The sequence below is a fragment of the Lampetra fluviatilis genome, chromosome 11 (genome assembly GCF_964198595.1).
Source record: "Lampetra fluviatilis chromosome 11, kcLamFluv1.1, whole genome shotgun sequence".
NCBI classification, from domain to species: Eukaryota; Metazoa; Chordata; class Hyperoartia; order Petromyzontiformes; family Petromyzontidae; genus Lampetra; species Lampetra fluviatilis.
The window spans coordinates 14,802,452-14,825,555 of NC_136285.1; the positions used below are offsets into that span (position 1 = coordinate 14,802,452).

The following is a 23,104-nucleotide window of genomic DNA, read 5'->3' on the forward strand; positions in this document are numbered from 1 at the left end:
CTTGGAAGCGCCCCCCCCCCCCCATTCCCTTCACGTCGCTCGTGGGGGTTGTTTGACCATACTTCGCCACATTGGTCACTGCGGATCGGTGGAGGCGGAGGTGGGGGCAGGACCGGTTCACATCACTTTGCACTTTTGTGCAAACGTGGCCAGGAGCCGAACTCAGGTGGGCTTGTTTATAGTGCAGTGCGCTAGCCACTGCGAAACCAACTCCACCCCCTGTCACTCACCCCTCATAGCTCCACCCCCTGTCAATCACCCATCATAGCTCCACCCCCTGTCACTCACCCATCATAGCTCCACCCCCTGTCACTCACCCATCATAGCTCCACCCCCTGTCACTCACCCATTACAGCTCCACCCCCTGTCAATCACCCATCATAGCTCCACCCCTGTCACTCACCCATCATAGCTCCACCCCCTGTCAATCACCCATCATAGCTCCACCCCCTGTCAATCACTCATCATAGCTCCACCCCCTGTCAATCACCCATCATAGCTCCACCCCCTGTCAATAACCCATCATAGCCCCACCCCTTGTCAATCACCCATCATAGCTCCACCCCCTGTCAATCACCCATCACAACGCCTCCGCTGGTTGTGAATGCAATTACTGAGATAATTGCCGACACGAGACGAATTAGCGTGCTCGCGGGGTGTGTGTTGAGGGTGTGTATATGTGCGTATGTGTGTAGACATCTGCATATGCTTGTTTGTCCTTGTCCCTGTGTCTGTGTGCCTACTGTATCCGACAGGCACACAGACACGTGTGTGTATGCATGTGTGTCTGTGTGCGCGCGTGCCTGTGAATGCGTGCGGAGCTCTCAGATCCTTGAGAGGTCTGGTCACCATCCCATCAGTGAGCTCCTACGGCAGGCAAGGCTGCGTTGGCTGGGCCGCCCGCATGCCCAGCCACCGCATGCCCAGCCACCGCATGCCTAAACAGCTTTTGTTCGGCCGGGTAGAGGGGGCTAAACGGGCGCGGCACGGGCTAGAGAGGAGATGGAGTGATGTGGTACAGGAGGACGTGGAGCTGAGTGGACTTGCCGATGACTGGTACCAGCGGTGTTAAGATCAGTCTCTCTGGAGGAGGCTCGTGAAGGACGCTGCTACTGGAAGTTGAAGGCAGTCGTCCTCCAGTAACAACGGAGGGCAGAGGAGCGACGCTCACAAGAACGAGCAGAGCGCTAAACACACAGCGAGGTGACACAGTAGGGAATCCAGATGGCGCATCTACCAGTCATCTCAATCAGTCAACCCATGGCACCTGGGTCTGTTCCGTGACCTCCTGTCAGCGAGCCTTCGACACTTAATGTGGCCTCAAAGTGCACCTGGCCTGGCACAGACGCCGTCGTGACGTCACCGCCACTTTGTGACGAACGGTGGCTGTTGTTGTTGTTGCTGTTGTGTGTGTGTGTGTCTACGTGCGTGTGTGTCTGCGTGTGTGTGTAGGTCTACGTGTGTGTGTGTCTACGTGTGTGTGTCTACGTGTGTGTGCGTGTGCCTGTGCGTGTCCTGCATGCTGGGGAATGACCCCAACATTCCCCCTCATGCCCTCGTGACCCCTACCTGGGCCGCTGTCGGCTCATAGCCGCCGCGCTGCGGGGGACCCAGGGCGCCTCGCCTCTGCCCGTGCGTTTGGGGTGGTTTGGAGGGAAGGGGGGGGGCGGGGAGGGGAGGGGCGCCCGCGGGTTCAGGATTGTCCACAACACGCGACAATGAAAGCAAAACAACAGCAAATGAACAAAATTAAACAACAACGAAAGTAAACCAAGCGGAGCGAGCGGCAACTCTACCTCCATCCTAGCGGGCTTCGGCAAGGATGGACTCGATACGCGCCCATTGTAAAGCGCGAAACGTGCTCCGTTATAACGCGAAACACACGCCGTTATAACGCGGAACACACTCCGTTATAACGCGAAACGTGCTCCGTTATAACGCGAAACACACGCCGTTATAACGCGAAACGTGCTCCGTTATAACGCGAAACACACGCCGTTATAACGCGAAACCTGCTCCGTTATAACGCGAAACACACTCCGTTATAACGCGAAACGTGCTCCGTTATAACGCGAAACACACGCCGTTATAACGCAAAACACACTCCGTTATAACGCGAAATGTGCTCCGTTATAACGCGGTTTCTGAGGGGTCGATGACGAACTACTTTCTTGAGCTGAGCGGAGTGATACAGTAACACGGCGGGGTACCTTCAGTTCTCTGTCCCGCCATCTCACTGCGTGTGTGCGCGTAGCGCTGCATGTGTGTGCGTAGCGCTGCGTGTGCGGGTAGCGGTGCGTGTGTGCGCGTAGCGCTGCGTGTGTGCGCGTAGCGCTGCGTGTGTGCGCGTAGCGCTGCGTGTGTGCGGGTAGCGCTGCGTGTGTGCGGGTAGCGCTGCGTGTGTGTGGGTAGCGCTGCGTGTGTGCGCGTAGCGCTGCGTGTGTGCGCGTAGCGCTGCGTGTATGCGCGTAGCGCTGCGTGTGTGCGGGTAGCGCTGCGTGTGCGTGGGTAGCGCTGCGTGTGTGCGCATAGCGCTGCGTGTGTGTGGGTAGCGCTGCGTGTGTGTGGGTAGCGCTGCGTGTGTGTGGGTAGTGCTGCGTGTGCGCGCGTAGCGCTGCGTGTGTGTGGGTAGCGCTGCGTGTGTGGGTAGCGCTGCGTGTGTGCACGTAGCGCTGCGTGTGTGCGCGTAGCGCTGCGTGTGTGTGGGTAGCGCTGCGTGTGTGGGTAGCGCTGCGTGTGTGTGGGTAGCGCTGCGTGTGTGTGGGTAGCGCTGCGTGTGTGCGCGTAGCGCTGCGTGTGTGTGGGTAGCGCTGCGTGTGTGTGGGTAGCGCTGCGTGTGTGTGGGTAGCGCTGCGTGTGTGCGGGTAGCGGTGCGTGTGTGTGGGTAGCGCTGCGTGTGTGCGCGTAGTGCTGCGTGTGTGCGCGTAGCGCTGCGTGTGTGCGCGTAGCGCTGCGTGTGCACGTAGCGCTGCGTGTGTGCGCGTAGCGCTGCGTGTGTGAGGGTAGCGCTGCGTGTGTGCGGGTAGCGCTGCGTGTGTGCGCGTAGCGCTGCGTGTGTGCGCGTAGCGCTGCGTGTGTGCGCGTAGCGCTGAGTGTGTGCGCGTAGCGCTACGTGTGCGCGGGTAGCGCTGCATGTGCGTGGGTAGCGCTGCGTGTGCGCGCGTAGCGCTGCGTGTGTGCGGGTAGCGCTGCGTGTGCGTGGGTAGCGCTGCGTGTGTGTGGGTAGTGCTGCGTGTGCGCGCGTAGCGCTGCGTGTGTGCACGTAGCGCTGCGTGTGTGTGGGTAGCGCTGCGTGTGTGGGTAGCGCTGCGTGTGTGTGGGTAGCGCTGCGTGTGTGCGCGTAGCGCTGCGTGTGTGTGGGTAGCGCTGCGTGTGTGTGGGTAGCGCTGCGTGTGTGCGGGTAGCGGTGCGTGTGTGCGCGTAGCGCTGCGTGTGTGCGCGTAGCGCTGCGTGTGTGTGGGTAGCGCTGCGTGTGTGTGGGTAGCGGTGCGTGTGTGTGGGTAGCGCTGCGTGTGTGTGGGTAGCGCTGCGTGTGTGCGCGTAGCGCTGCGTGTGTGTGGGTAGCGCTGCGTGTGTGTGGGTAGCGCTGCGTGTGTGCGCGTAGCGCTGCGTGTGTGCGCGTAGCGCTGCGTGTGTGTGGGTAGCGCTGCGTGTGTGTGGGTAGCGCTTCGTGTGTGTTGGTAGCGCTGCGTGTGTGCGGATAGCGCTGCGTGTGTGTGGGTAGCGCTGCGTGTGTATGGGTAGCGCTGCGTGTGTGCGCGTAGCGCTGCGTATCTGGCCCAACGTTATCGCTGCGCCATTTATTTATCGGGAAACTGTTTTCGCTTAACGCGGCACTCTTCGGGAAGGCGTCTACCGCGTTAGACGATGTCTGTCTGGCAAATTAATTAAGCAGAGAGGGACGGGATTCGTCTAATAATTATAATCAATCTGTTTCGCGTGACCTACTTTTCTCCACGACGACGCTCGTGAATTCTCAGTGCGGTGTGTTACAGGGGTTTGTGTCGAACTTAGGCCCCCAGGTCTCACACAGGCAGAGGGCACCTTGACCATGAACATCTTGCAGTGTTGGTTTCACGCGAGGTTAACTCCGCTGATCAGACGCTGAATGTCGAAACCGGTTCAATGCCCGTTGAAACGATGCACTCCCAGAGGGCCGTGTCGCTGATGGGAAGTGTAACACACACGCGAAAAAAGTTCGCGTTTGTTTTTTACGTGGAAGGTTGAGAGACGTGGAGGGGCATCGTCTGGTTATTTAAATTGACGGTGGGGTGGATGCGGGGGATGAATGGTCGCGTGATGTTTACGCTGAAGTTAGAAAGCACCTGGGCTGGTCCAGGTTGGAAGCGGGGAGGGAGGGACGGAGGGGGGCTGATTGAGGGGATGGGAATTGAGGACTTGGTGGCAAAACTCGCTCCCACTCCACGCTCAAAGAGGCCGCGCCGGGCCGCACCTGCACAGCTGCTGCGCGCGCACGCCCAGGTGTGCAACTCTTTCACCAAAGACAAAGGTCTCCCAGGTACCTGCACGCGAGCTGCTGGGGCAAGTGCTGTTAGCGACCACCGATTAAGGCAGGGTAGCCGAAGACACACCCGACCGCCTTTGTTCTCCCGAGTGGCGATGTTTACACACCACACCAGGTACTAATTTGAGGCCGAGTCGACCTAGGGGAGGCCCAGGACCGGTTCAGATCATCGTTACCGGTGTTGGCCGTGAGCGGGAATTTAACTCAGGCCGCCGGGTTCGTAGCGCAGCGCTAACCGCTACACTACCACCCCATACATAGACACGCGCATGTACGCATGCATGTTGAACTTCTTTCGCACCGTACGTAGCCAACTGTGTCAATCGGAGGTGTATAGACATAGACACATGGATGGATACACGTAACTTCGATACATCCACGCACACAAACACACGGGCACGCAGCCTCTCACTGTTGACCGCCTTTCTCTGGCGTGACCCCTACCCTCCATCTCGACCCCTCCCCTTGACCTTTCGACCCCTCCCCAAAACTCTCTCCCCGTTCCTTAAACCCATCCCCTTTCCCTCGACCCTCCAACAACTTCATCTTGAACTCTCCCGTTCCCTTCAAACCCTTCTTCCCGTCCATTGACCCCCATCCCCTTGACCCTCTCCTACCCCCCTCTCTCAGCCCCTCCCCTCCCCCCCAGCCCCGCCCCCCTACCTGCTTGTGAGCCGCGCTGCGCCCCGCCTCCTCCTGGGCGAGCGCGAGGTCCCGCTCGGAGGTGGCGCTCGCGCTCTGCCGCAGAGCCTCCTCCAGCTCCTCGATTCGCTCCTCGCGGCGGCGCAGTGCGTCCTGGGGGGGCGGGCGAGGTTGTGGTGGCGGTGGTGGCGATGGTGGTGGTGGGGAGCGGTGTTGCAGCGGTTAGCGCGCCACGCTACGAATGCCTCCCCTAGGTTGACTCGGCCTCAAACGAGTACCTGGTGCGGTGTGTAGTAAACCTCGCCACTATGGAGACAAAGGCGGTCGGCGTGGTGCTGGCCACCCATCCCCCCATGTGCCGTGTCGGCCTTCATAGGTGTTACTCGCTAACAGCACTTGGCTCAACCCTCTGTTCAGGCTAAACGGGGGATCTTTGCCGTTTTATCGTGACCGAGATGATATCAGCGGTGCAATCATTAATTGGGGTAATCATGATGACAGCGACAATGATCGCGATCATTATAATCAAGATGACCTTCATCAACCAATTGGCACTGCATGTCCATGCCCGAACGAATGCCCGAACGAATGCGACCATGCCCTGCCACGTGGCCTACCCCCCCCCACAGCCTCCACGTGCCCTTCCCTGCACGCGCCGTGGCCCGAGGCTACTCCAGCCCCTTATAAACATCTCGAACACGTTTTCTGAATCTCGGCACCACGGGCTGCCCCCGTTTCTCCTCGTTGCAGGCTGAGATACTGGACTCATTTACTCCGCCAGACACGGTGGGGGTGCTGGCGCGGGGGGGGGGGGGGATGAATGTGGTTGGAGTGGGGGGGGGGGGCCTGTAGGGGGCGAGCAAGGGGTCAGCTCTGGGGTGGGTGGGGGGGGCGTCTGTATTGTCATTCCATTGCGTTGTTGGGGGGGGGGGTGTGCACAGTCTTGTCAAGGGGAATCTAAGTCCGCTTTCATCAAGGGACCCCCCCCCCCTCGCATGAGCGAGTGGATGAGGCCACTCCGCACAGAGCCAGCGCCAGTACCGCACTCACCCGCAACCCCATCAATCACGGGGATACTAACCCCTCCATCAACACGTGTACCATCACCACCTACACCACCACGTGTACCATCACCACCACGTGTACCATCACCACCTACAATCCCACCACCACGTGTACCGTGACCACCTACACTACCACCACCACGTGTACCATCACCACCTACACTCCCACCACGTGCACCATGACCACCTACACTACCACCACGTGTACCATCACCACCTACACTCCCACCACGTGCACCATCACCACCTACACTACCACCACCACGTGTACCATCACCACCTACACCACCACCACGTGTACCATCACCACCTACACCACCACCACGTGTACCATCACCACCTACACTACCACCACCACGTGTACCATCACCACCTACACCACCACCACGTGTACCATCACCACCTACACCAGCTATACCAGCAACGTCGCAACATTCACCAGCTTCATCACATAACCACCACCTCCACCGCCACCTCCACCACCATCATCATCACCACCACCTCCAAATAATTACCTATTTCGCCATCACATACACTGAACCACCTGGTGGACACCTTCTCAGGAGGGGTCTCCATGAGTGAGGTCACCTGGTGGACACCTTCTCAGTCGTGGTCTCACCTGGAGTAGCTGAGGGCTCTCGCCTGGGACGTTGTCTCTCCTCCTCGGGTCCTCCTGCCCTCCTCGTCGCTTCTCCACTTGGTCCCGTTGCTTCAGGTTGGAGCTCTTCTTGTTCTGCTCCTTCAACAGCCTGCAGACACACACAGTGTGCACATGGTGCGGCCACGTGACCCTCACAACAGCCTGCAGACACACACAGTGTGCACATGGTGCGGCCACGTGACCCTCACAACAGCCTGCAGACACACACAGTGTGCACATGGTGTGGCCACGTGACCCTCACAACAGCCTGCAGACACACACAGTGTGCACATGGTGCGGCCACGTGACCCTCACAACAGCGAGCAGAGCGCCGGGCACAGTGGGGAGCGCAGTCGTGCATCTGCCCGTGCGGCGTGTCAAGATAAGTACCCAGGGAGACAAAGGCGGCCGGGCGCAGTATTGAACACACCACGCCCTTCGTTCGCTGTGAGAGTCTGTGTGAGTCTGTGTGAGTCTGAGGGTGTCTGTGTGAGTCTGTGAGAGTCTGTGTGAGTGTCTGTGTGAGTGTCTGTGTGAGTGTCTGTGTGAGTCTGTGAGAGTCTGTGTGAATCTGTGTGAGTCTGAGGGTCTGTGTGAGTGTCTGTGTGAGTCTGTGAGAGTCTGTGTGAGTGTCTGTGTGAGTCTGTGTGAGTCTGAGGGTGTCTGTGTGAGGGTCTGTGTGAGTCTGTGGGAGTCTGTGTGAGTGCGTAAGTGTCTGTGTGAGTCTGTGGGAGTCTGCGTGAGTCTGTGCCGGTCTGTGTGAGTCTGATGGTCTGTGAATCAGCGTGAGTCAGCCTGTGGGAGCCCGCGTGAGTCTGGCATTGAATTTCAAGCGCCGCTGGGCGTTGAGGTTCCCGCAATCGGAGATTGCAGTCGAGGTGGGGGGGATAACAGAGGGGGGAGAGGGGTCAATGCCTCCGGGTGGCTCCCAACCTCCCCCCCCCCTCCCACAACGCTGCCCCGAGGCCGCGAGGTACAAGTGTGGTGATCATGAAACACGGACTGAGGAATTGACCGACCATCTCAGCTGTTGCAGGATGCTCCTGAACGTACATACACACACGTGACTGGGCATCGTCGTGCTAATGAATGTCCACCAATGACTCTCTGTAATACAGTGGCGAATATTTGAACCGGTCCTGGGAATCCCCTGCGTCGACTCATCCTGAAATGTCGACCCCGTGCCGTGAGTAAACATGAGCAGCGGGGAGACAAAGGCGGTCGGGAGTGATCTCGGCCACACTGCTCCCTCGTGCGCCGTGTCGGCGTTCACAGATGCTGCTCGCTGACAGCACTTGCCCCAGAAGTACGTGAAGACTATACGAGGGATCTTTGTATTTGTATGTACGGCACAAGAGATGACCGGGGTCAAACAAATGACAAAGGCGAACTCACGCCAGAGCCTCTAAATCCAACAATTCACTTTGGCTCCCCCCCCCCACCCCTCCGCCCCCCCTCCTTCCTCCTGCCCCCCTCTAACCGCACAGCTGCTTCCATTTCCCCGCAGCAGCCACGGCATTCTGCTGTGTGGTGAGTGTGGTGAGTGGTGAGTGTGGTGTGTGGTGTGTGGTGAGTGGTGAGTGTGGTGTGTGGTGTGTGGTGAGTGGTGAGTGTGGTGTGTGTGAGTGTGGTGTGTGGTGAGTGGTGAGTGTGGTGTGTGGTGTGTGGTGAGTGGTGAGTGTGGTGTGTGGTGAGTGTGGTGTGTGGTGAGTGGTGAGTGTGATGTGTGGTGTGTGGTGAGTGTGGTGTGTGGTGAGTGGTGAGTGTGATGTGTGGTGTGTGGTGAGTGGTGAGTCTGGTGTGTGGTGTGTGGTGAGTGGTGAGTGTGGTGTGTGGTGAGTGTGGTGTGTGGTGAGTGGTGAGTGGTGAGTGTGGTGTGTGGTGAGTGTGGTGTGTGGTGTGTGGTGAGTGGTTAGTGTGGTGTGTGGTGAGTGTGGTGTGTGGTGTGTGGTGAGTGGTGAGTGGTGAGTGTGGTGTGTGGTGTGTGGTGAGTGTGGTGTGTGGTGTGTGGTGAGTGGTTAGTGTGGTGTGTGGTGAGTGTGGTGCGTGGTGAGTGTACTGTGTGGTGAGCGTGGTGAGTGTGGTGCGTGGTGAGTGTACTGTGCGGTGAGATGGTGTGTGGTGAGTGTGGTGTGTGGTGAGTGTGGTGTGTGGTGAGTGTGGTGTGTGGTGAGTGTGCTGTGTGGTGAGTGTGGTGTGTGGTGAGTGTACTGTGTGGTGAGTGTGCTGTGTGGTGAGTGTACTGTGTGGTGAGTGTGGTTCGTGATGAGTGTACTGTGTGGTGAGTGTGCTGTGTGGTGAGTGTGGTGTGTGGTGAGTGTGGTGTGTGGTGAGTGTGGTGTGTGGTGAGTGTGGTGAGTGTGGTTCGTGGTGAGTGTACTGTGTGGTGAGTGTGCTGTGTGGTGAGTGTACTGTGTGGTGAGTGTGCTGTGTGGTGAGTGTGGTGTGTGGTGAGTGTGGTGTGTGGTGAGTGTGCTGTGTGGTGAGTGTGGTGTGTGGTGAGTGTACTGTGTGGTGAGTGTGGTGTGTGGTGAGTGTGCTGTGTGGTGAGTGTACTGTGTGGTGAGTGTGCTGTGTGGTGAGTGTGGTGTGTGGTGAGTGTGGTGTGTGGTGAGTGTGGTGTGTGGTGAGTGTACTGTGTGGTGAGTGTGGTGAGTGTGGTTTGTGGTGAGTGTACTGTGTGGTGAGTGTGGTGTGTGGTGAGTGTGGTGTGTGGTGAGTGTACTGTGTGGTGAGTGTGGTGTGTGGTGAGTGTGGTGTGTGGTGCGTGTGCTGTGTGGTGAGTGTGGTGTGTGGTGAGTGTACTGTGTGGTGAGTGTGCTGTGTGGTGAGTGTACTGTGTGGTGAGTGTGGTGAGTGTGGTTCGTGGTGAGTGTACTGTGTGGTGAGTGTGCTGTGTGGTGAGTGTGGTGTGTGGTGAGTGTGGTGTGTGGTGAGTGTACTGTGTGGTGAGTGTGGTGTGTGGTGAGTGTACTGTGTGGTGAGTGTGGTTCGTGGTGAGTGTACTGTGTGGTGAGTGTACTGTGTGGTGAGTGTGGTGTGTGGTGAGTGTGCTGTGTGGTGAGTGTGGTGTGTCGTGAGTGTTCTGTATGTATGTGTGAGTGTTCTGTGTGGTGAGTGTGGTGTGTGATGTGTGTGGTGAGTGTGGTGTGTGGTGAGTGTGCTGTGTGGTGAGTGTGGTGTGTGGTGAGTGTACTGTGTGATGTGTGTGGTGAGTGTGGTGTGTGGTGAGTGTACTGTGTGGTGAGTGTGGTGCGTGTGGTGCGTGTGGTGTGGAGAGTGTGGTGCGTGTGGTGCGTGGTGAGTGTGGTGTGTGGTGAGTGTGCTGTGTGGTGAGTGTGGTGTGTGGTGAGTGTGGTGTGTGGTGAGTGTACTGTGTGGTGAGTGTGGTGCGTGTGGTGTGGTGAGTGTGGTGCGTGTGGTGCGTGGTGAGTGTACTGTGTGGTGAGTGGGCTGTGGTGAGTCAAGTGAATGTGGAGCGCCGCTGTTCATTCCCTCGCCTGGTATACAGGAAATCGTGGGTTTGATCCCGACCCTGACGCCTGCTGCTGTGTGTTTGGAGTTTCCGTGTCTTTCTCTGCCCGTGGTCGCGTGGAGTATTTGGCTGCTGCTCTACATTCCCACGTGATAAGCCACACTGTTGAGCTATCATTTGTGGCCACGTCGCTTCTTAAAAAGATCTACATTTCTCAGTGGGCAGTGAGTGTGGTGTGCTGATTGTGTGTGGTTAAGGTGTATAATGTAGTGGTGGTGATGGTGGTGGTTCTGATGTTGGTGGTGGTAGTGGCCCGTGGTTGGTGACTGTGGTGGAGGTTGAAGTTGGTGACGATGGTGGCGAGGTTGATCTTGATCGTGGTGGTGGTGGTGCTTGTGAACTTGTTAATGTTGCTGTTGACGGTAGCGATGGCACCGTGGGGAGGAGGTGGTGGGGGGTTGTGGGGGAGGGGCGGGGGGAGGGGTCCGCTCTCCTCTGACTTCTCCTGTCACCCCACTCCCCCTCCTCCTGCTCCCCGCTCTCTGCTGCGCCCGTAATTGTTTCCTGCAATTTCGAGAGCGAGATGCGGGCAGGAGCGGCCGCTCATAAAATCAAACCCCACTCGCGCTGCGGGCCAAGGGGTTGGCAGAGAGAAAGGCGGGGGGGGGGGGGTGAGGAGGGAAAGGAGGGGGGAGAGATGGAGATGGGAGAGGGGCTAGAGAGGGAGGAGAGAGAGAGAGATGGGGAGAGAGGGGGAGGAGAAGGGAGCGGAGAGAGGAGGGGGGAGATGATGGGAGAGAGGAGGAGAGAGGAAAGAGGGGGAGGGGAGACAGGCTGGGGCCGGTGGGGTGGGGGGCACTGCGACATTGTTGGTTTGGGGGGGGGCCTCGATAGAAAGTGGCGCCTGGGAAGGAACGAGATTGGGGAATACTTGACAAGGGGATGGAGGGGGAGGGAGGAGGGGTGCACGGGGGATAGAGGGCGGGGAGGGAGGGAGGAGTGGGGGGGGTGGATGGAGGGATGGGGAGGGGGTGAGGGGTGACCCTGGAGGTGCGCATTGTCCTGGGAGAGAGACTGTCCGCGGCGCGTCGGGCAAGGGCGGAGAGAGCAGAGACACGGGCGGACGCGTTTGGCGAGTTTGGTTTCGAAGCGCAGAGCAACGTTATCCGGTCAACAATCACCACTAAATCGATCTCATAATCACAATTCTCTTCGTTTATCCAGGAGAGCCACACTGCGTCGGCGCAGTCGTTTTCAGCAGGGTCCTACTGCTGCTTTGGAGTTTATATTTGAAGAAGTGTTCAGCCGATTAGTGATGAATGTGTTTTATTATTATTATACCACGTGGGAGGAAACCGGAGCACCCGGAGAAACCCCAGGCCACGCGTGAGGGGGCAACGCTGTATCCCCGTACAGATGGAAACAGGTGGAGATTAATCCACACTTTGCTGTACCGCCTCCTCCTGGCGAGTCAGATTATTGCACCTCCTCGACGCCCACGGGAAGGGAGTTTTTCAATATTCGTGCGGTGATCCACCAACCCTCGCTGCTGCCTCCACAGCGCTGGGTCACAGACAGCTACGTGCAGCGTGGCCACCACCATCACCACCGTCACCTCCATCACCACCACCATCACCACCGTCACCTCCATCACCACCACCATCACCACCACCATCACCACCACCGCCGCTACCATCACCACCATCACCACCACCGTCACCACCACCACCACCGCCGCTACCATCACCACCGTCACCACCACCGCCGCTACCACCGTGACCACCACCACCACCGCCGCTACCATCACCTCCATCACCACCACCATCACCACCACCATCACCTCCATCACCACCACCATCACCGTCACCACCACCACCATCACCACCACCGTCACCACCACCGTCACCACCGCCACCATCACCACCACCGTCACCACCGTCACCACCGTCACCACCACCGTCACCACCACCGTCACCACCACCATCACCACCACCCTCACCACCTGCATCACCACCACCGTCACCACCACCGTCACCACCACCGTCACCACCACCATCACCACCTGCATCACCACCACCGTCACCACCACCGTCACCATCGCCACCACCACCGTCACCACCATCACCACGACCGCCACCACCACCGTCACCACCGTCACCACCTCCGCCACCACCACCGCCACCACCACCGTCACCACCGTCACCACCTCCGCCACCACCACCGTCACCACCTCCGCCACCACTGGGCGAAGCAATTGAGTGCGCGACTTGCAATTGCGAGGTTCGTGCTAAATCTCAAAGTAACGCTCGCAGAGACACCGCTCATCAGATGGGACTCACCGAGACACCGCTAATTGACCATCGACTGAAGCATGGACCCCCCCTCACCCCGGCCCCGCCCCTCTAACCCCCCCCCCCGACCCCTCCACTAAGACTCCGATAGGCAGCTGCTCTGGGTAAGGGTAATGGGAAGTGCCACTCGCCAAATTCCACCCAAATGAAGGTCAAATTCTTTCTTTCTCGTACATTCCGGCTCCCTGCCGGCTCCCACCCACACCCTGCATCGGAGCCCCCTGTTTGACGTCATCAGCAGGACTCGCCGTCATGATCTATCCACTGCTGGATGAAGCAATTCCCCAAGCCGTCGTCATCTCTAATGACGCTACGAAGCGACAAACCGAAGGCAGTCACGCAACCTAAGCCCCGGTCACTCCACGATGTGAATGCGCACGTGACAACCCCTCCCCGTGACATCGCTCCGATCACATGACCCCCCACCCCCGCGCCCCTCCCTCTCCGCTCCGCGACATGACCCCCATAGCATGACCCCCGTGACATCACGATCCCAGTGCGGGCGCGTCCTCGTGGATCGCTGTTCCCGGATCGTTCCTGTGAAGGACTCGGATAGAAACCCGGAGCCAGTCCAGAACTCACAACGCCACTCGTGGTGCCACCACTCCTCACCTCCCCCCACCTCCCACCACCTCTCCCCACCTCCCCCCGTAACTCTCGCATCTCTGACCCCCCCCCCCTCGCACCGCTCCCGTGCGGTGACGCGGCGCAGCGGTAGCGCGCTCACGGCTCGTTCCACAGATTCGCGGTTCGATTCCAGCGTCTGCCCCTGGTTAAACTGCGGTGTGCACATTGACCGCGAAAACTGCGGCTACGCGCTTGACTCACAGTGCACGTGACGTCACTCGCAGGGGAAGGCCGCTCTGTGCTGGCGTCACGTTCCAAATTTGGACAAATTACACCGCAAAAATCACTCGAATGGAATCAAACACAGCAGCAGCATGAGCAGCAGCATGGGCAGAATGCATGGGCAGCAGTAGCAGGAGCAGCAGCAGCAGCCGGAGCAGCAGCAGCATGAGCAGCAGCATGGGCAGCAGCATGGGCAGCAGTAGCAGGAGCAGCAGCAGCAGCAGCATGAGCAGCAGCAGCATGGGTAGCAGGAGCAGCAGCAGGAGCAGCAGCATCGCCCCCCTACTCCTGCGAACACTTGGCAGGACCCTCCTGAAAAAAAGAGTATTGAGAGTCAGTGACGCCTTTTTAGAGGCAAACAAGCGGAATGACAACAATGATGATGATGATGCCATGTGAGGAAGTCTACCGACTCTCTGGCTGCCGGGAGGGATCGACAGACGGCCACCTCCAAAGGACGTGCTGGCTACTAGCGATACACATAGAGACACACATCGTGTAACTCCCCCACACCATCACCACCACCATCACCACCACCCCCATCACCACCACCACCACCATCACCACCATCACCACCACCCCCATCACCACCCCCACCACCACCACCCCCATCACCACCACCACCACCACCCCCACCACCACCACCCCCACCCCCACCACCCCCACCACCACCACCACCACCCCCGTGATCACCTCTCGAGCTCCGCTATCCTCACGTCCTTGTCGCGCGCCTCCGCCTCCACGCGGCGCAGCGTGTCGAGGAGGCGCTGCGTCTCGGCGGCCGCGTGCATCGCGCTGCCCCTCTGCTGCTGCTGCTCAGACTCCAGCTGGCGCAGCCGCTCGGTCTGCTCCGCCAGGGAGGACTCCTCGCCGCCCTGCACAGCAGCAGCAACGCCCAGCACAATTGCTCACTCGTTCGCTCATTCGCTCGTTCAGCGCTCAGCACAATAATTCATTCACTCAGCGCCCAGCACAATCATTCATTCACTCAGCGCTCAGCACAATAATTCCTTCACTCATTCATTCACAGTGCATTGCACACTCACTCAGCACACATCTGTCAAGGCCGCAATGTTCATTTAAGGCCGAGTCAACCTTGGGGAGGGAGGTTGTGGACCGGTTCAAATATTAACCGTGGTCAGGAATCGAACTTGGGCTGGGGGGGGGGTGTGTCAAGTTCGTTGCGCAGTGAACTCACCACCACACTACCGCTCCCCACACGCAGATTATCACAGCGCCTCTGCCCATCATGGGTGGTGGACTGGAGACGTCTTAAAGGAACACGGTCTGTCATTTAACACGGATCCACCGGAACTGGGGGTCCTGGATCCCCACCTTCAACTCGGCGCCTCGAGGTTCCCTCTAACCCCCCCCCCCCCATCTCTCCTCGCGCTCATTAACCCCGCGAGCTCCCGACAGCCCCTCGTTATCTCTAACGAGCAGGCCAGCGCTAATTGCCAAAGCGTGGAGCCACAGAGGATTGGGGGGGGGGGGGCTAATTGCCTCCATCCCTGCCCCCCCCCTCTCCCTCCCTCCAGGATCTCGCATCAGAGGGGACCGCGTCCTGTGCGCGTGACGAGGCGGGGGGCCCCACGGGGAGCGAGGAGAGGCCTTGGGATGTGGCTCGGTGGCTTTGTCGGGGCGGCGGCGGTGGGAGGAGGAGAGGGGTGGGTGGGTAGGGGGGGTATAATGGGTGAGTGGGTAGGGGGGGTATAATGGCCGAGTCGGAGACACTGAGCTTGAGGGATTAAACTCATTCTCTTTGTGATGGCGACAATCGCCAGCGACACAGTGGGCCTGGACGAGCGGCCTTTCGGGCAATGGCCCTTCTTCACGGCACACGGAGTGCGTGAGTCGAATGCTCCGAGGCCGCGTCCTCTCCAACGCGTTCTTCCGTTCACCTGGCCGCGGTCTTGACTACCGGACACCGTGGCTGCTGCCGGGCCCCAGTGACACTCCACTGAACAGCCCAGGACGGGCGCGCGAGACAGAGAGGCGAGCGTGTGGATCAGGGATCGAACGCAGGCGACACGGAAGAGCGATTTGACGGCCGCTCGTCAAGACTAATGACGATAGTCGCAGCCAAGCGATGGAGGAACTCGCTGGGGAGGGGGAGGAGGAGGAGGAGGTCGCGTGGCGGGAGATGGAGCGATGGAATCGGCTCGCGTGCAGGGGCCGGGCGGGTCGCTGCGTCGCGAGGTCGAGGCGGGGTGCGGGGATGAAACGGGACACGCCACGTTGGGCCCAACGCTTTCATCCACGGCTACAAAGCGACCATGATGACGATAATAACAACAACAATAACACCACTACACTTGCTGAGACTTGCTCCTCTTCGTCCTCCGTCCTTACATCTCACTGCCCCCCCCTCACCCCCCCCCCCCCGTTACCCCCCACGTGGGTCGCCTGGCACGCACCTGTGCCCCTTCACCCTCCCCCGGCACCCTCGGGCACCGCGTTTGAAGTCTGTCCACGTGGGCAGCCCGTGAATCACGGGAGGCAGGTGGCCGTGCCCGAGAAGAAGGCGTTCATCATTCTCCTGGGTTTGGTGATATTAGAAAAATAAATTCCTCTCTTCTAAGGCCGCAGTTATGATTTAGCAACCCCCCCCCCCCCCGTGCTGTCCGTCTGCTGGAGGGAGGGGTGAGAGGGAGGGGGCGCGGGGGGTGTGCGGTGGGGGCTGTGATGACGCCAGTTTTCACAAACAGCCATGGAGCGGCATGAACCAAACAACTTGAACCACACAGAGAGAGAGAGAGAGAGCGGCTGTCTTCATTAGGGAGGCGAGGCTCCCGGTAATGGTGAAGAATATTCGCGAACCGCGCGGCGGCGGCGGCGGCTGCTGCGGAGAAATCACTCGCACATGGTGGACCCCCCCACTGCCTCCCCCCCCCCAATTACCGCCGGGGTGAGGCCGGGTCGCGTCCCCCGTTTCACGTCGAGTTCAAACGCAGCGCCCCGAGCCACGAGCTGGGCTCGGTGGAGATCGTTCGGGGGCCTAAGGAGCACAAAAATACCCCTCCGGACCCCCACCTCCGCCCCCCCCCACCTCCATCACTTCACCGTCGCCGTCGTCACCGTCGTGAGTGGGAGACGCATCCAGCCGCGAACCGTCGCAGGGTGTCCGATTGGATCGGACACGCGGCATCACACACGCGGCATCACATCACACACACTGCATAGCACACGTACCATCACACACGCTGCATCACACACGCTGCATCACACACGCGGCATCACATCACACACAACATCACATACACCATCACACACGACATCACACACGCTGCATCACACACGCTGCATCACACACGCGGCATCACATCACACACAACATCACATACACCATCACACACAACATCACACACGCGGCATCACACACGCGGCATCACATCACACACAACATCACACACGACATCACACACGCGGCATCACACACGCAGGATCACGCACGAGCCATTACAACACCACACATGCTGCATAATGCACGTACAATCACATCACACACAACATCACACATGCAGGATCACGCACGCGGCATCACACAAAGACAAAGGTTCCCTGTATATCCTTAACAGGCGTTTGAGGCAAGTGCTGTTAGCGAGCACCTACTGATATTTACACACCGCACCAGGTACTCATTTGAGGCTGAGTTAACCTAAGGGAGGTCCAGGATCGGTTCAGATAATGTTCAGACCATCACAGACACCCCATACATCCCACTACGAACATACACCATCACATACATCATCATATACCATCACATATACCATCACACACCATCACATACCATCACATATACCATCACACACCATCACATACCATCACAAACACCATCACATACACCATCACAAACACAATCACATACATCATCATATACCATCACATACACCATCACATACACCATCACATACCATCACATATACCATCACACACCATCACATACCATCACATACATCATCATATACCATCACAAACACCATCACACACCATCACATACATTGTTATATACCATCACAAACACCATCAAATACCATCACAAACACCATCACATACACCATCACATACACCATCACATACCATCACATACCATTACAAACACCATCACATACACCATCACAAACACCATCACAAACACCATCACAAACACCATCACGAACTCGTGGGTGTTCCGGGGAGGGGTCCCGGGGGACGGGGTGGGAGGAGGGGGGGTCATGGGGGATGGAGGGGCGGGGTAGGTAAAAAGAGGGGGGGTCACAGAGGGGCGGGGTGGGTGTAAGAGGGTCACGGAGGGGCGGGGCTGGTGGATAGGGGGTCACGGGGGTGTGGGTGGATGGGGAGGTCACGGAGGGTGGGGTTGTAAGAAGGGGGTTCACGGGGGTTGATGGGGGTCATGGAGGGGCGGGGCGGGTGGGGAGGGGGTCACGGGGGTGTGGGTGGATGGAGGGGGGGGGGTCACGGGGGGCGGGGTTACAAGGGGGGGGGGGGTCGCGGGGGGCGGGGCACCTTCTTGAGCGCCGCCTCCACGCGGCTCAGGTCTTCCCTGCGGCCCTCGAGGCCGGCCTCTAGGGCCTTGAGGCGCGCCTCCTTCTTCATCCCCACGGAGGCGAGCGCCGCCGAGTACTGCTTCAGCTCCTGCAGGGCGCACTGTGGCCGGGGGGGGGGGGGTGTGGAGGGGAGGGGTGGGGAGGGGTGACGGGGTGAGTATGGGGGCGAGGGTCGGGGGTGAGTGGTGAGGGAGGGATAGGTGAGGGGAGAGGAGTATGGTTAGGGGTCAGGTCGGGGCTTGAGGGGTCAAGGGGCGGGGTAAGTGTGACGGGGTCCAGGTTAGGGGTGGGGGTTACCGTTGGGGTACTGTCGGGATGTATGATCAGTGTCGGGGATATTGTTTGGGGTTAGGGTTAGGCTGTTTGGGATTGGGTTTAGGTCCGGGTAGGGGTTTGTGTTTGGGTCCGGGCTCATGTTGAGGAGGGTTGAGTTGGGGTGAAGTGTCGGGATTGGGTAAGGGGTAGAGTTCGGGGTTAGTGTTGTGGGTTCGCGTTAGAACCGGGTTCATGTTGCTGCTCGGGTTAGGCTTGGGGTAACGTCTCCCTTCGTAAGCCTCGGGGAGTGTGCCGATCACTGTCAACACCCAGCCACAACCACAACCACCGTGACCCCTACCACAACCACTGTGACCCACACAACACCCACGCCGCACCCACCCACCTCCAGGCGAGAGAGTCCCGACTTCGAGTTGAACCTGACCAGCAACTCTCTCTCGAACACAAGCAACGACTGCCTGACCCCCCTCCTCCTGCTCAAGGTGGGGGGGAGGGGGATGAGTCCCTCCCCTCGTTCCTCCACATCGATCCATCCGCTTCTCCCCTCAATGACGGTGGGTCCAGCATGATAACAAAACTCGCCGTTACTCTGGCCGTGGCCAAGTACAACCACGAAGCGAGTGCACGCGACCCCCCGCCACCCCAGCACCCCCTTCACCCCCCGCCCCTCAGGCAGGTGACGACGCCGCTGGTACCTACAGAGGCCTCGGTACCTACAGAGGTCTCGGTACCTACAGAGGCATGGGTACCTACAGAGGCATCGGTACCTACAGAGGTCTCGGTACCTACAGAGGTCTCGGTACCTACAGAGGCATGGGTACCTACAGAGGCATCGGTACCTACAGAGGTCTCGGTACCTACAGAGGCCTCGGTACCTACAGAGGTCTCGGTACCTACAGAGGTTTCGGTACCTACAGAGGCCTCGGTACCTACAGAGGTCTCGGTACCTACAGAGGCCTCGGTACCTACAGAGGTCTCGGTACCTACAGAGGTTTCGGTACCTACAGAGGCCTCGGTACCTACAGAGGTTTCGGTACCTACAGAGGCCTCGGTACCTACAGAGGTCTCGGTACCTACAGAGGCCTCGGTACCTACAGAGGTCTCGGTACCTACAGAGGTCTCGGTACCTACAGAGGCATCGGTACCTACAGAGGTCTCGGTACCTACAGAGGCCTCGGTACCTACAGAGGCCTCGGTACCTACAGAGGCCTCGGTACCTACAGAGGCCTCGGTACCTACAGAGGTATCGGGTTCCCCACCACGAGATTCCATGCGGCAGATGTCACCCCCCCCCCCCCCACTGTGGGCGTGGGGGCAGTGGGGGTGGAGGAGGGGGGGGGGGCGACCTCTACAATCGCCGTCGTGACTGTGCTTGGGCACGCGGGGACAAGGGGCGGCACGGGGTGATGATGGAGACAACGATGTGGTGGTGCTGATGGCGACGGTTGTGATGCTGCTGCTGAGTATGATGATGGTGATGCTGCTGATGGTGATGCTGCTGCTGAATATGATGATGATGCTGCTGCTGAGTATGATGATGGTGATGCTGCTGCTGCTGCTGAATATGATGGTGATGATGCTGCTGCTGAGTATGATGATGGTGATGCTGCTGCTGCTGCTGAATATGATGATGGTGATGCTGCTGATGATGACGATGGTTGTGATGCTGCTGCTGCTGCTGAGTATGATGATGGTGATGCTGCTGACGATGACGATGGTTGTGCTGCTGCTGCTGCTGCTGAGAATGATGATGTTGATACTGGTGGTGGTGGTGGTTGTCACCTCCTTGTCGGCGAGCTCTGCCAGCAGGGTGTTGGCGCGCTCTTTGAGCTCCTTGCTCTCGCGCCTGTGAGCCTCCGCCTCCTCGTGCTTGTCGCGGTCCTCCTGCTCGCGCTGCTGCTTCATGCGGTCAATGACGCGCTCCTGCAACGCAAACACGACACACACACAATGTACACACACACACACAATATACACACACAATGTACACACACACACACTGTACACACACACACACACAATGTACACACACACACACACAATGTACACACACACAATGTACACACACACAATGTACACATACACAATGTACACACACACAATGTACACACACACAGTGTACACACACAGTGTACACACACACAATGCACACACACACACAGTGTACACACACACAGTGTACACACACAATGTACACACACACAATGTACACACACACACAGTGTACACACACAATGTACACACACACAACACAATGTACACAACACGCACACCTAGGCGAGGTCCAGGACCCGTGTAGGAAATGTTGGGTGTGAGTGGGCATGGAGCTCGGATCGCCGAGTTAGCTCACCCTGCACCACCACCGCAACAACAATGACAGCAACAACAACAACAACAATGGGGGGTGGGGCGGTGGGGAGGGGCGGTGGGGGTGCGGGGTGGTGTTCGCCTTGTCTGAGAGCGCCTCCTCGAGCGTGGCGAGCGCTGTGTCCGCGTTGCTCGAGTCGGCCTGCAGCGACTTGACGCGCTCGCGCAGGCTGCTCATCTGCTTCTCCTTGTCACGCAGCTGCTCCTGCAGGTTCTCGATCTGCGGAGCGGGGGGACAGCGGGAGGCAGAGAGAGACAGAGTGAGACAGGGGGAGTCAGGGGGAGACAGAGAGAGACAGAGTGAGACAGGGGAAGACAGAGTGAGACAGAGTGAGACAGAGAGAGACAGAGTGAGACAGGGGGAGACAGCGGGAGGCAGAGAGAGACAGAGTGAGACAGGGGGAGTCAGGGGGAGACAGAGAGAGACAGAGTGAGACAGGGGGAGACAGCGGGAGACAGAGAGAGGCAGGGGGAGAGACAGTGTGAGACAGAGTGAGGCAGAGAGAGACAGAGAGAGACAGAGTGAGACAGGGGAAGACAGGGGGAGACAGAGAGAGACAGGGGGAGACAGGGGGAGGCAGAGAGAGACAGAGTGAGACAGAGAGAGACAGAGAGACAGACAGAGAGACAGAGAGAAACAGAGTGAGACAGGGGGTGACAGGGGGAGGCAGAGAGAGACAGGGGGAGACAGGGGGAGACAGAGAGAAACAGAGTGAGACAGAGTGAGACAGAGAGACAGACAGAGAGACAGACAAAGAGACAGAGAGAGACAGAGTGAGACAGAGTGAGACAGAGGGAGATGGCAGGAGACGTCGCGAAACTGAACGGAAACTAGAAGCTCGCATCACGCACCGCACAAGGGACTCGTTTGAGGCTGAGGCGACTTAGGGGAGGCCCAGGACTGGTTTAGATAATTCGCCACTCGGATCGCTGAACTTTTCGTAGCGCAGCACACTAACCACTGCACTACCGCTCCCCACAACACACACACACGTGTACACACACACGTGCACACACACACGTGTACACACACACGTGTACATACGTGTACACACACACACGTGCACACACACACGTGCACACACACACGTGCACGCACGTGCACACACACACACGTGCACACACACACACGTGCACACACACACACGTGCACACACACGTGTACACACGTGTAAACACACACACGTGCACACACACACACGTGCACACACACACACGCGCACACACACACACACGTGCACACACACACGTGCACACACACACGTGCACGCACGTGCACACACACACACGTGCACACACACGCACGTGCACACACACACACACAGTGCACGCACGCTCACCTTCTTCTGCAGGACGTTGATCTTGCGCTCCTTCACCTCCATCATGTCCTTGAAGTCGCGGATCTCCCCTCCCAGCGACCCCTTCTCCTCCGCCAGCTCCTGCACCTGCTGCACCTTGCGCGCCACCATGCTCTCCTTCTCCTCCAGGCGCGTGCGCAGCGCCTCCACCTGCACGGGGGGAGCAGCCGGGGGGAGCGGAGGGGGGAGCGGAGGGGGGAGCGGAGGGGGGAGCGGAGGGGGGAGCAGAGGGGGGAGCGGAGGGGGGAGCGGAGGGGAGCGGAGGAGTAGGAAGGAGCGGAGGGGGGAGCGGAGGGGGGAGCGGAGGGGGGAGCGGAGCGGGTGGAGGAGTAGGAAGGAGCATGGGCGGCAGTGGAGAGCAGCGGATGCGGAGGGAGCGGAGAGGCGGAAGGGAGATGAGGGGGGAGGGTCGGGAGGCGTAGTGGGAGCAGAGGGAGCAGGAGGGGAGGAAGGAGGCCCATTGACGCACACACAGACACAGAGGCTCGCGTAGGGACGCAGCGGTGCAGCATTGTACCGGCCCCGTCACAAGGGACGACATTCTTGAACCCCTCCGCGCAGTTGCACCGCCTGCACACCTCGGCCTGCAGGATGGCGGCCCGCTGCTCCTTGGCGGCGAGGGATTCCTTGAGCACCTCGATGTGCTGCTTGTTGTCCGAGTTCTGGTTGGTGAGCGTCTCCAGCTTGGTCTGCAGGCCCAGCTGCTCCGTGTCCTTGCGGGACAGCTCGCCCTTCAGCTGGTCGATCTGGGTCGCGCCACACAACATGGGACGCACGCGTCGAACGTCACGTCACACACACGTCACACACGCGTCACGTACACGTCACACACACACGTCACATACCACACACACACACACCACACACACCACACACACACCACACACACGTCACACACGCGTCACACACACACCACACACACACCCCACACACACCACACACACACACACCACACACACACACCACACACACCACACACGTCACACACACACGTCACACACACGTCACAC

General features: G+C 59.1%; 1 protein-coding gene across 3 annotated transcripts in view; it reads right to left on the reverse strand.

The window, feature by feature from the left end:
* LOC144934873 (ELKS/Rab6-interacting/CAST family member 1-like) overlaps nucleotides 1-23,104 on the reverse strand; it is a 78,137-nt gene that overhangs the window by 38,457 nt on the left and 16,576 nt on the right. For all 3 annotated transcript variants that reach the window (XR_013637213.1, XR_013637212.1, XM_078861121.1), the window contains 8 exons: nucleotides 22,673-22,840; nucleotides 22,077-22,244; nucleotides 20,819-20,956; nucleotides 20,152-20,292; nucleotides 18,053-18,193; nucleotides 14,240-14,421; nucleotides 6,851-6,980; nucleotides 5,189-5,320 (listed from right to left, as the gene is read on the reverse strand). Coding sequence is in view for 1 of the 3 variants with exons in the window: in XM_078861121.1 (XP_078717247.1) it covers nucleotides 5,189-5,320; nucleotides 6,851-6,980; nucleotides 14,240-14,421; nucleotides 18,053-18,193; nucleotides 20,152-20,292; nucleotides 20,819-20,956; nucleotides 22,077-22,244; nucleotides 22,673-22,840 (1,200 nt within the window). In the remaining 2 variants the exon portion in view is untranslated. The remainder of the gene's footprint in view (nucleotides 1-5,188; nucleotides 5,321-6,850; nucleotides 6,981-14,239; nucleotides 14,422-18,052; nucleotides 18,194-20,151; nucleotides 20,293-20,818; nucleotides 20,957-22,076; nucleotides 22,245-22,672; nucleotides 22,841-23,104) is intronic.